General features: G+C 42.5%; 1 protein-coding gene across 4 annotated transcripts in view; it reads right to left on the bottom strand.

Moving 5' to 3' along the window:
• Positions 1–1,541: 1,541 nt before the first annotated feature.
• The window catches only part of LOC124048177 (probable E3 ubiquitin-protein ligase HECTD2), a 33,061-nt gene continuing 21,527 nt past the window's right edge, over positions 1,542–13,075 (bottom strand). For all 4 annotated transcript variants that reach the window (XM_046368688.1, XM_046368687.1, XM_046368689.1 and 1 more), the window contains exons 16-21: positions 10,919–10,993; positions 10,706–10,793; positions 10,456–10,562; positions 3,482–3,597; positions 3,130–3,273; positions 1,542–2,960 (exon numbers count right to left, since the gene is read on the bottom strand). In XM_046368688.1, coding sequence (XP_046224644.1) covers positions 2,840–2,960; positions 3,130–3,273; positions 3,482–3,597; positions 10,456–10,562; positions 10,706–10,793; positions 10,919–10,993 — 651 coding nt within the window. In that variant the 3' untranslated portion in view covers positions 1,542–2,839. The remainder of the gene's footprint in view (positions 2,961–3,129; positions 3,274–3,481; positions 3,598–10,455; positions 10,563–10,705; positions 10,794–10,918; positions 10,994–13,075) is intronic.

The raw sequence follows: 13,075 nt of genomic DNA, 5'->3' as shown, positions 1-13,075 counted from the left end.
GAATGCGATAACTGTCTTTTTTCCAGTTGCAATCCAAACTATGAATGTACACATTGTCACTTCAGAAACCGGGCGGTTGATCTGATGAATGGCGGTAACCTTTATAAAGTGTTTTTAACACGCCTCCGATGGCATGTGGTGACGTGTTATATGGCCTTGATCAGACAAATATGAAGGTGGCCCCTGGCTATTGAGTTCTCTGGTCTACCTTTGGCCTGATTCTTGATCTGGACCAACCTTGAGGTGTGAGACAGAGGAGGGCTGTCAGTCACTCGGGGCCAAACTGGACACACATAGCTGTCTGATTGTAGGAAGGTCAAATAGATTACTGAGAGACTCAACCTTCTGATCAGCCATGTGATGTGATTGCGTCATCTACAACAGTCTCTATGGTTTATCATGTGAGTATGGTTGCTGACTGACTGGCTATCTGATAACCTTTATGATAGGAGTCCATTCTCAGCTGGCTACAGTACAAAGTTGTACATAGACTAGAGAAAGTCTACAGAGACTGTCTATACATAGATGCTTTTAGAGGTTCCTAGCAGCAGCTGGGTCCAGATTTAAATGGAAGGCTAGTAGTCATTTTATTTTTGCTGGGGGACCCCTCCTGTGATTGGGGGACTGGTCTATATTTTCACAAGCTTGGCTACTGCTTAACACTTTCCCAATTTAAAACATTGGCGCATCATGTCAACAATGCTAAAAGGCTTCTCCGGAAGAACATAGTGCACATGTTTAAAATCAGCAACAGGCCACATGATTAGTAGGTTTTCTAGAATGCAGGATAACTTACAGTGCATTCAGAAAGTATTCAGACCCCTTGACTTTTCCCACATTTTGTTATGTTACAGCCTTATTCTGAAATGGATAAAATAATTAAATCTACACTCAATACCCTATATTGACAAAGCAAAAACAGTTTTTTGTACATTTTTGCAAATGTATTTCAAATAACAAAATAAAATATCACATTTACATAAGTATTCAGACACTTTCGTATGTTTTCTAGAGTGCAGGATAACTTAACCACAGGAGGTTGGTGGCACCTTAATTGGGGAGGATGGGCTCGTGGTAATGGCTGGAGAGGAATCAGTGGAATGGTATCAAATACCATCCATTCCATGCACTCCATTCCAGCCATTATTGTGAGCCGTCCTCCCCTCAGCCGTCCTCCCCTCCACTGAACTTAACTGTGACTAAATCCCCATGTCCAAAATATACATTCAATGATGAGATGTAAATAGTTATCTATGCAGTATACTTTAACTAACTTCCATTACATCACAGTTGATGGTATGCATTGCAACTTCACTTCCTCACTGTTGGGGAGAACTATAAACGGTTGACCTGGGCTCATAAATCCAAACAACCGATTGCTCCTGTTAGAGAAGCACAGGCAGACTTTCTTTAGTGTAAGTGTCCATTACCTGAGGAGAAAGAGTGATGAGGGAGGACTCAATGTAAGGCTAGATCGTCTAAGCCTGGTAACCTTTGGTTAATTGGACACCACATGCAACAGGAGCGACACATGCAACGGATCTGTTTCAACAAAGACCTTATTTTTATTTTCAAGATTTTATAAGAATCATACAGTCCATGAAATGTGGACATCCTGAGCGAGCTAACTACCACACAAGTGTCACCACTTTACGAAAGAGATCCCTTTACAACAGCATTAAATCACATGACATAGTTCCCGATACTGTACATTTCATGAGTCCATCTCATCGTTCTAACCTGCAGGTGTGCGAGGTCCACCGAACTCATACTTGCCTTGATATCAATCGTGATCTCATTGGTGTTTTGTAACTATTTCATACCTCTCCATACAATATGCCAACTGTACCAAGAGAAGTAATCTGTACCGAAAGGCATCACAGACAATGTGGGAGTAAGCAAACAAGGTACACAGTAAGTTCCCACATCAATAATAGCCATATACCAGCACACTACTGTATTTATTTATCCTTTATTTAACTAGACAAGTCAGTTAAGAACCAATTCTTATTTACAATGACGGCCTAGGAACAGTGGGTTAACTGCCTTGTTCAGGGGCAGAACGACAGATTGTTACCTTGTCAGCTCGGGGATTCAATCTAGCAACCTTTCGGTTACTGGACCAACACTAACCCCTAGGCTACCTGCCGCCCCAACATGATAAACCTTACCGAAGCTTGATTCCCTTTCATGCTCTACATGAAAACATCCAGAAAGGTTCGTCTAAAAACTCTGCTCCCGAACAACATAACGGAAACATCTTCCAAATGTTTCAAAACTCCTGAGACCTCTGAAAACAAAATATATTAGTATAAATACCAACAAGATAATATCTGTGTTCATAATTTACCATCAGACTCGGAATGATTGAAATCTTAGGCCTGAAAAGGCCTTTGTCAAAGAGAGGCGGTACAGGAACTCTGTTCAGGAGGAGAGATGGGCTCTGTCACTTTAAGAGCTGACACCACAGTACTGGCAGACTGTTTGTCTAACTATTTTATCACAGACCAACCCAGCCCTGTTCTGACCTACATTCAACCTCTTACTTTAATAAACAACTCCATTACTTAATGGACAGGGCAGAACATTTTCCATGTCCATGTTGATATCCAAAATGCAAGTTATTTATAGCACAAACGGGGGAGCTTTGAAGGCTATACGTGTAATTAAACTTTTCACTCAATATTCTACAGAAACAGATTGGTTAATTAAGTATATTGTTAAGAAATACTGAAGCTGAGAGATTACTGGTAGCATATCTGAACATGTTCAAATATACACAACCTACTGACCACGAACCAAAGATAAATGGCAGTTTAACCATTGTCGTTATCTGAGTTCACTCCAGTCCAAATCCCTCCGCATTTGAAATGGCAATAGTTAACTTCTGCTTCAGTTCTTTTTTGTTTTTGTATGGTGGCAGGCAGATCTGGTTGAAACATGTGTGAGATATAGGTAACCTGGAAGGAAGAAAAGGTCAACGATAAATTCACGTTTGTTCACAGTTGCTGTTCTGTATAAATCAAATGCGACAATAGCAACTGAATAAAGGAGGTCTGCTTTTAGTACATTTCAACATGTTTACAATGAATAAGAAAGAACACAGTGAGGATATCTGCAGTATCTCACCATTCGGTGGAGGCATCAATCTTGGAGATCTTGAAGTTGAGGTCGGCCATTCCTCCCACGGGGACGCGGTCACTTCCTGTTGAGAAGTGGAGCAGCCTTTTCTGGAACTTCAGAGGGAAGCCCAGCACCACGTCCCAGAACGCCCTGACCATGTAGACGGAGCAACACATTAGATTATTTACTTTAAGGTTAGGGTTAGGCACAATCATTAGGACCTACTTTAATTAAATGCACCATCTGGGATATTCCCTGCTGTTCAATGGTCATTTAGAAACTCAGGATTTTGGCTTTAATATCTATAAGACATCAGGCCTTTTACACATTGAATGATATAATGATGGGTTTACAGTACCTGATGGTGGGGTCAGTCTTGCTGTAGCCCTCGTACTGGGCTGCCTTCTGCAGAGAGCCCATGTCCAGGTTGGGACTGCCACACACCAGGATCTCCACCTCCTCTGGCCTCAGTAACTACAACGAGAGGGACATGACACAGAGTCACTATCGCAATAATCTGAAAAACTGTAAAACTGCAGGATATGAAACTACAGGACACAATGGGATTCCAGTGAAACTGCAGGACTTCACAAGACAACCAGTGCTAGTACCATGGGAGTTAAAACCTGCCTACTGCATGACACAAGACAAGGAGTAACTATGTTGGTCTGAATCATGAATCCCTGTTCATTGACCCAATATTGCACTAAAATGTGCACTTAAACAGAGCAGTGCATGACTATGGTAGTGTCATGCATGGATTGTTGTGTCACACACTGTCTAAAGTATTAATCAGACAAATTATACAAGCATTATCAAGTTGCAAACTTGATACATTTGGCCTCATTTTGCAAACTAAATAGACATAGTTGCATATTTTCTCTATATTACTCTGTCCTTGACCACCTTTAAGTCCCATACACTCTTCCCAGCTAGCACTTTGGTTCCTTGGATGTTGTCGGAATGTACGTTTTTGGTTTTCCATTGGTTCTGGGAACGAAGCCATAAGTGTCCTGACCGGTAAAGCTGAGGTTCTGAGAACTTTTACTATGGTTCCCTGGATGTTTTCCTGGGAGGTTTTATTCAAGTAAAGAAATAACATTCTGAGAACGTGTCAATAAGACTTTTAATAACACTGCTAGCTAGCATGAACTGTTTTAATAACACTGCTAGCTAGCATGAACTGTTTTAATAACACTGGTAGCTAGCATGAACTGTTTTGAACTCTAAGCACAGATAGGTCACGTGGAAATTAATTAGCATTAATCATGCAAACACATACATTTAAAAAACAATTGTAGCATGGTATCTGTGGGATTTGAACCTTCTGTTCACTAATCATGGAATAGTCCACTGCACCACCAGGATGTTGCTAGAATGCCATGTTTTTTTTACTCATACAAAGCTATTTATGTTAGTCTATTCAAACAGACCCCATTTTAAAGGAAACAATCACTTATTAAGATCAGGTGTGGCCAATTAGTGGGCGTGGCCAACACACCTGAACACACTTAACATGGGAAGAGGCATTGCTCTGATTTCTTGATATCTCAGTCAACCAGACAGGTCCTAGTTTTGTGGCACCTGGAATACTGTCCAGTTGTGTGGTCAGGTGCGGCAAAGAAGCACATAGGCAAATTGCAGTTGGTCCAAAACAGAGCAGCACGTATTTCACTTAGATGTACACAGAGGGCAAATATCAATGACATGCACGTAAATCTCTCCTGGCTAAAAGTTGAGGAGAGATTGACTGTATCACTATTGGTCTTTGTGTGAGGTGTTGATGTGTAGAAGGTACCGAACTGTCTGTTCAAGCAGTTGGCACACAGTTTTGACACTCATCAGTACCACACAAGAAATGCAACCAGAGGTTTCTTCACGGTCCCCAGGTCCAGAACAGAGGCTGGGAAACACACAGTATTAAATAGAGCCATGGCTAAATGAAACTCTCTGCCACCCCAGGTAACTCAAACTAGAAATAAAATCAGATAAAAGAAAACAGATAAAAGAACACCTTACAACACGACAGGGACTGTGATGAGACACAGACTATTTTTATGCATTTTGTATTGTATTATGTATTGTTTTATGCATGTGATACGTGGTTGGGATACGACTGTGATATGTGGTTGTCTCGCCTGTCTATCTTAAGATGAATGCATTAGCTGAGGGTCGCTGGATGGGAAATTCTGCTGAATGGCTAAATTGTAATGTAAATGTAGTGCTATGTATATTTATGTATATTATGTACTTTATTTGTTGTGTTGTTTCCTGTTTCAATCCCAGGAACAGTGGCCGCTGCCTCGAATCCGAATAAATACTAAAAGATAGAGGATAGCGAGAGTTTTGTTGACGCTGAGAATGGAATGTGTATGTTTTAAAATAATATTCTTAAAACTTTCTTTGAATGTTACTAATGTTTTCTTGTGTTTTTTATGGAAAGTTTTCTTAATGTTCAGAGAACATGAATTAAAATAGAACCTGCAGAAAACGTTATGCTGAAGTACTGAAATTCCGACAGAAAAATATTGTTTCTTAATGTTCTCTGAACGTTCTGAGAACATGACTTTAAATAGAACCACGAGGAAACCTGCAGAAAACATAGTACTAAAATTCCCACTGAAGAAACATATGGTTCTCAGAACGTTATGTGCTAGCTGGGTATCCTGCACCATTCCCAGAACATTGTGGCAAGGTTATATGCCAAATAACTATAGGACAACCACGCTCTCACCAAGCGCAAAGAAACATATGGTTCTCCAAAAGTTGTGTGCGAGCTGGGTTATCACATCATGACTCCACTTTATCCAAACACACCCAGACAGCAGTGTCAGGCAGTGCACACTCTGCAGGAGTGCCTCACAGCAGCACAGTTTCACCTTGTTCATGAAGTGCAAACAGAAATGCAACCCGATGACTAGCTAGAACAAGCCAAGCCAATGGCAAGATCCAGCTGAGGTATAGAGTTACTGAAGAATCTGGGACAGACCAAACTGTGGTCTGCTACACCTTCTTTCCCCTCTCTCCCCCATTTTCCCTCTCTCCCCTCACCCCATTAGACAGCCAGTGAGTTATTGCTGTCACAGCAGTGTTGCATAATTAATGCAAGCGTAGACAACCATTGCGTAACTGTATCAAGGAGCTGGTTTGAAAGCCGATTGCATTCACTGGCGTGGGGCCATGTGGGGGCTAAAGCTGACTTTTCCTACATGTACAGTACATGTTTCTGTCCCACTTTCACTGACCAGCATGAAAATACATGTACATTATGAGCCTGTTCATATGAGCATGCACTGCCTTTGAAAGCTAAGAGGAAAAATCGAATAGATTGTACTAACAGAACTAAAAATAGAAGCAGTACTGAATATATCTAACTACTGGCAAGTTCTATGTTGGTGCTGGTTCAACAAGACCATATTAAGTAGCAAGTCCTACCAAGATTGAAACAGGGATTTTTGTTTTAGTCTCGGTGCAAAAACAAAAAGCACAGGGTCATTTGAGACCCCGTCAAGTTTAGTCATTGCGACAAATGACATAGTATTACTGATTCTGATATTGCACTGCATTGCATTCTGTTGAAAATTATATTCCTGTTAAATTCTGATGGGTTCTGAGTTCTAAATTGAAAATATGAAGTTTCCTTATTCATGTCACTGAGGGAAAGAGGGGAATTTAGACCGTTTACATTCTGTCAGAATATGTTATCTTTGGACATCAGGGATCCTATGGGGAGGAGTGAGGAATTTGGGGCCGAGGTCAGGTCAGATGAAGTAAGGAAGAACAGATACCACTAAGGTTCTATTAGCAATAGAGATGTATTGGCTGTTCAGATGTGTAGGAGACTCAGCATAGGAGAAAGGGTTAAATACCAGTACTTGTGTGAATATGTTTTTGGTCTTATGCAGCTGTAGGACACAGCGGGTGAATAAACTTGGTTTGAGCTTTACTAAGCGTCCAGGTTTTTTTATTCGGTTTATTTAGAACCAAACAATGCATATTAGATTCCTATTTTTGTGTTTCTTTTCAATCTCCATTATCCAAAATGGATAGACTCAGCATGCATGCTAAAATTGCTGCACCAGGAAAATAATTGAATGAATGTTTAACTGTGGTTTGTGGTCGGTTCAGCTGTGGCATAAATACCAACTCTGGCATTCAGTGACACGTACAGCAAACAGATAATTGAAGTCAAATATTTGTTTTTGCAAGTGCAGCAGAGTCCTTGCCCAGACAGATACCAATGACCGCAATACAACAATGAGGGAAATTTCCATCGCTGTCAGCTCGTCTGAAAGTTCACTACACTACAGTTAATTGCAGTACCCCAGTGTGTTTTAATCATGTCAATTTGAATTGATTCTAATTGATTGATTACTTGATGTAGTCCAGGGTTACTCAAACACAATTTGAAAAGGTCCAGTCACAGAAATGTCCTAGGTGGAAAAGGTCCGGATTGATATTGTCATTTATCAGTGTAGTAACAAACTCCAACCCCAACACAAGCACTGTCCACGACACACACTGATTACATTGCTCTTGTTGTTGGAGAGAAAATGTTGTCGTTCTGAAGCTTATTTCCTGCAATTCTACACATTTTGCCATGTCTTAATGTGTTCGTATGTTATCTGAGTGACTCAAACATTACAACAAAATTGTATTTTTTGATGGGGACCTGGATACAGACCGTGGCCTGCCTATCAAAGACGGTTGGTGTGGTCCATCTTTCACTCATTGTTAGTTCCACAATATGCCGTTCGGTTTCTGTCATCAGGTCAGCAAGGAAACAGTTAATTAACTAATGGGAAAGCAATTGATAACGGCCCGAGAGAGCCAGATCCTCCCATGTCAAACCATGCAAATCTAACCATAAAGCTGGCCTGGTTCTGCATGAATACAGAAGCTTTGTGGTCTGTCTGATTTATATTCGTGGAAGGACGTCACTCTCGTCATTTATTGTGGTTCCCACGTACACTTTCTATAGGCCACTCTTACGAGCCTCCCCCTTATGGCCCAAAGAGCCCTGGTTACAGGGTGGAGACAGAGTACACAAACATCCCTGTTAGGAGGCCTATGTCAAGAGCGGGGGAGGGGAGCTCTGTGAACACCTTTAGCAGGCAGCGAGGAACAGTACACTCACTCACACACCCTCATGCACACACAGCCAAGTCCCAACTCCTCATTGCCTCTCTGTAAAATGCAAATGCACAAAATGGACCTCACGTTTCTCCCTACGCTGCCTAATCAGGAACTTTCTACATGAGTTGAACACTATTGACACTTCAAGCAGGACCAGCTGGCACTGGAATGCAGCACAACAAATTATGTCCTTTCACTTTCAGTGATACACACTAAAAAAGAATGGTTCTAAATAATACCAGATAGGGGTTATTTGGCTTTTAACCCTAGCAGAACCCTTTTTTGAAGGTTCTAAATGGAACCTGTAAGCTGTTATAAATAACTATTTCCTAAGGTTCTATAAAGAACCATTAAAAAAGTTATATATAGCACCAAAACATGGTTATAACCCTTTTATGTCACACCCTGATCTGTTTCACCTGTCTTTGTGATTGTCTCCACCCCCCTCCAGGTGTCACCCATCTTCCCCATTATCCCCTGTATATTTATACCTGTGTTCTCTGGTTGTCTGTTGCTAGTTCATTTTGTTTCGTTAAGTCTACCAGCGGTTTTCCCTTGGTCTCTCTCGATTGTTCCTGTTTTCTAGTTTTTCCGGTTTTGACCTTTTCTGCCTGCCCTGACCCTGCTTGCCGCCCTGTACCTTTGCCCCACCTATCTGTATTACTGACCTCTGCCTACCCTGCTTGCCGCCCTGTACCTTTGCCCCACTTATCTGGATTACTGACCTCTGCCTACCCTGACCGCCGCCCTGTACCTTTGCCCCACCTATCTGGATTACTGACCTCTGCCTACCCTGACTGCCATCCTGTACCTTTGCCCCACCTGTCTGGATTACTGACCTCTGCCTACCCTGACCGCCGTCCTGTACCTTTGCCCCACCTATCTGTATTACTGACCTCTGCCTACCCTGACTGCCGTCCTGTACCTTTGCCCCACCTATCTGGATTACTGACCTCTGCCTACCCTGACTGCCGTCCTGTACCTTTGCCCCACCTATCTGGATTACTGACCTCTGCCTACCCTGACCGCCGTCCTGTACCTTTGCCCCACCTATCTGGATTACTGACTCCTGCCTACCCTGACCGCCGTCCTGTACCTTTGCCCCACCTATCTGGATTACTGACTCCTGCCTACCCTGACCGCCGTCCTGTACCTTTGCCCCACCTATCTGGATTACTGACCCTTGCCTGCCCTTGACCTGTCTTTTGCATGCACCTATTGGATTAATAAACTGTTGTTAATTCGACGTTGTATGCATCTGGGTCTTACCTCAAATGGGATATTTTGGGGGATATATAGAACCCTTTTTTATGGTTCTTTAAAGAACCATTATGGAAAATGGTTCTACAGTTTGTCACGCCAATTAGGATTAATTTATTAATTCATTTTGACATTAAAAGTCTTGACATTTTCTTTTTGTAAAAACATTTCTACCCCTTTTTTGTGATATCCAGGACTCGGGAGAGGAGAAGGTCGAGAACCATTGTCACGTCCTGACCATGGAGAGCCCTTGGTTCTCTATGGTATAGTAGGTCAGGGTGTGACTAGGGGCTGTTCTAGGTGTATTATTTCTATGTTGATGCTCTTGGTATGGTTCCCAATTAGAGGCCGCTGAGGTTCGTTGTCTCTAATTGGGGATCATACTGAAGGGTTCCCTGTTTCCACCTGCTTTGTGGGATATTGTTTTGAGTTAGTGCATGTTGCACCTCTGATGTCACGGTTCGTTGTTTGTTTCTTTTTGTTTGGAAGTTTCGCTTAAATAAATATGGAACTTTAATCACGCTGCGCCTTGGTGCGTCTCTCCACACATCCGTGACAGCCATGCATCCTCTGAAACATGACCCTGCCAAGCCACACTGCTTCTTGACACACTGCTCACTAAACTCGGACGCCAGCAGCACCAATGTGTCGGAGGAAACACTGTACAACTGGAAACCGTGTCAGCGTGCATGCACCCGGCCCGCCACAGGACTTGCTATAGCACAATGGGACAAGGACATCCTGGCCGGCTAAACCCTCCCCGAAACCCGGACGACGCTGGGCCAATTGTGCGCCGCCTCATTGGTCTCTCGGTCGCGGCCGGCTGCAACACAGCCTGGGTTCAAACCCGAATCTGTAGTTACACCTTTAGCACTGGGATGCAGTGCCTTAGACCACTGTGCCACTCGGGAAGCCCAAAAGTATTGACATTCTTACCATCAAAGCGTCGGAGGTGCACACACTGTGGAAGCCATAGTAGAAGGTAGTAAACTGCCTGTAAATGGACTTATTCAGCAGGAAATCTACGTACAGCTGGACATACTCTGCAAAGACAAGAATAATCAAACAATCAACTATGAGAGAACAAACAATCGCCACATAGTCTGAAAAGCAGTGTACTGTTAGATATCCCAAGCTACTGCAGGACAGTGATCTTTTCTCTGGCATCTGTCTACTGCTCACTTACCCTTCCTGTTCTGGTTGGTGACAGGAATCTTATCTCCTCCCGGTTTCAGATTGTAGGACTTGATCACACCTAGTTCTTCCTGCGACACCTAAAATGACATTCATCACATTAGTGGAGCGCTTCCCGTGTGCTGTAACAGTATGTATTATGGTGATGTCAAATATATTATGTTTCATAAGTGTTATTGTGTGTAAGAATTTGTGTTTTCCCCACCTGAAAAGTAGTACTGAAGTCCTCCTCCACGTTGCCTTCATAGCTGAGAAGTTCTGCCAGCCCATGAGAAAGATCCTGAAACACAAGATCAAATCTATAAGCATGGCTTTTTATATAGATTGCAACCACTCTTTATGAAGCATATATGACTTCTTCTTCTTATAAATCTGTGAAGAGGAAAAACAAAACATCTTTCCATTTGAAAGTGCAATACAGCACAGAACACTATGTTCATAGAATGTTTAATGGAGGAAAATCTGACTTCATTTCATCATTGATACTTTTAATGACTGAGCACCATGTAAAGAGCACCATGTAAAGCCTTTACAACTACACAATCCAGAACACATATTGAGGAAACAAAATAACCATTATAAGGTGTATGCATGGTACATGATCTGTTGTTGTTGATTTGATTAGGATCCACATTAGTGCCACAAAGAGGAACTTGGGCAAATGACAACTGGTCCAGACCAAGGCAGCACAGTTGGCTCTTAAATGTACACGTAGAGCTAATATTAATCATTTGCATGTCAATCTCTCATGGCTCAAAGTAGAGGAGTGATCGACTTCATCACTACTTGTTTTTGTAAGAAGTATTGCCATGTTGAATGCACTGAGCTGTCTGTTTAAACTACTAGCACACAGCTTAGACACCCATGCATACCCCACAAGACATGCCACCAGAGGTCTCTTCACAAGTCCAGAACAGACTATGTGAGCCGCACAGTACTATATAAAGCATGACTACATGGAACTATATTCCACATCAAGTAACATACAGTAGCAGTAGAAACAGATTTGAAAAACAGATAAAAATATACGTTATGGAACAGCGGGGACAGTGAAGAGACACAAACACACGATAACAGATGGATTTTGTATTGTAGATATGTGGTAGTAGAGTAGTGGCCGAGGGCACACACTTAATGTGTTGTGAAATCTGTTGTGAATGTATTGTAATGTTTTTAAAATTGTATAACTACCTTAATTTTGCTGGACCCCAGGAGGAGTACATGAGAGTACAGCTAATGGGGATCCATAAAAAACACAAATCCAAATCCAAATTAGCCAACGCCAATGGCGACAGGTAGTCTTACTGGGGTCTGACACTTAACGACAATACATCTAGCAATTACACATACATTAGTGGATTTGGCTATTTCAGCCACACCAGTTGCTGACAGGTTTATAAAATCTTTGCACACAGTCATGCAATCTCCATAGACAAACATTGTCAGTAGAATGGCCTGACTGAAGAGCTCAGTGACTTTCAACGTGGCACCGTCATAGGATACCACCTTTCCAACAAGTCAGTTCGTCAAATTTCTACCCTGCTAGAGCTGCCCTGGTCAACTGTAAGCGCTGTTACTGTGAAGTGGAAACATCTAGGAGCAACAAAGGCTCAGCCACGAAGTGTTAGGCCACACAAGCTAACAGAATGGGTTCGCCTCTGGAAGCATCCTCAGCACAATAACTGTTCGTCTGAAGCTTCATGAAATGGTTTTCAATGGCCATGCGTAATGCCAAGCGTCGGTGTAAAGCTCGCAACCATTGGACTCTGGAGCAGCGAAAACAAGTTCTCTGGAGTGATGAATCACGCATCACCATCTAGCAGTTCGACTGATGAATCTGGGTTTGGCGATAGCCAAGAGAACGATACCTGTCCGAATGCATAGTGCCAACTATAAAGTTTGGTGGAGGAGGAATAATGGACTGAGGCGGGTTTTCATGGTTCGGGCTAGGCCCTTTAGTTCCAGTGAAGGGAAATCTTAACACTACAGCATACAATGACATTATAGACGATTCTGTGCTTCCAACTTTGTGGCAACAGTTTGGGGAAGGCCCTTTCCTGTTTTAGCATGACAATGCCCGATGCACAAAGTGAGGTCAATATAGAAATGGTTTGTCGAGATCGGTGTGGAAGAACTGGACTGGCCTGCACAGCATCCTGACCTCAACTCCATCCAACACCTTTGGGATGAATTGGAACGCAGACTGCAAGCCAGGCCTAATTGCCCAACATCAGTGCCCGACCTCACTAATGATCTTGTCGCTATATGGAAGCAGGTCCCTGTAGCAATGTTCCAACATCTATTGGAAAGCCTTCCCAGTAGAGTGTTTGCTGTTATAGCAGAAAAAGGGAGACCAACTCCA

The sequence above is a fragment of the Oncorhynchus gorbuscha genome, linkage group LG11, assembly GCF_021184085.1.
Source record: "Oncorhynchus gorbuscha isolate QuinsamMale2020 ecotype Even-year linkage group LG11, OgorEven_v1.0, whole genome shotgun sequence".
NCBI classification, from domain to species: Eukaryota; Metazoa; Chordata; class Actinopteri; order Salmoniformes; family Salmonidae; genus Oncorhynchus; species Oncorhynchus gorbuscha.
This window is presented reverse-complemented; position numbering and strand designations above follow the sequence as displayed.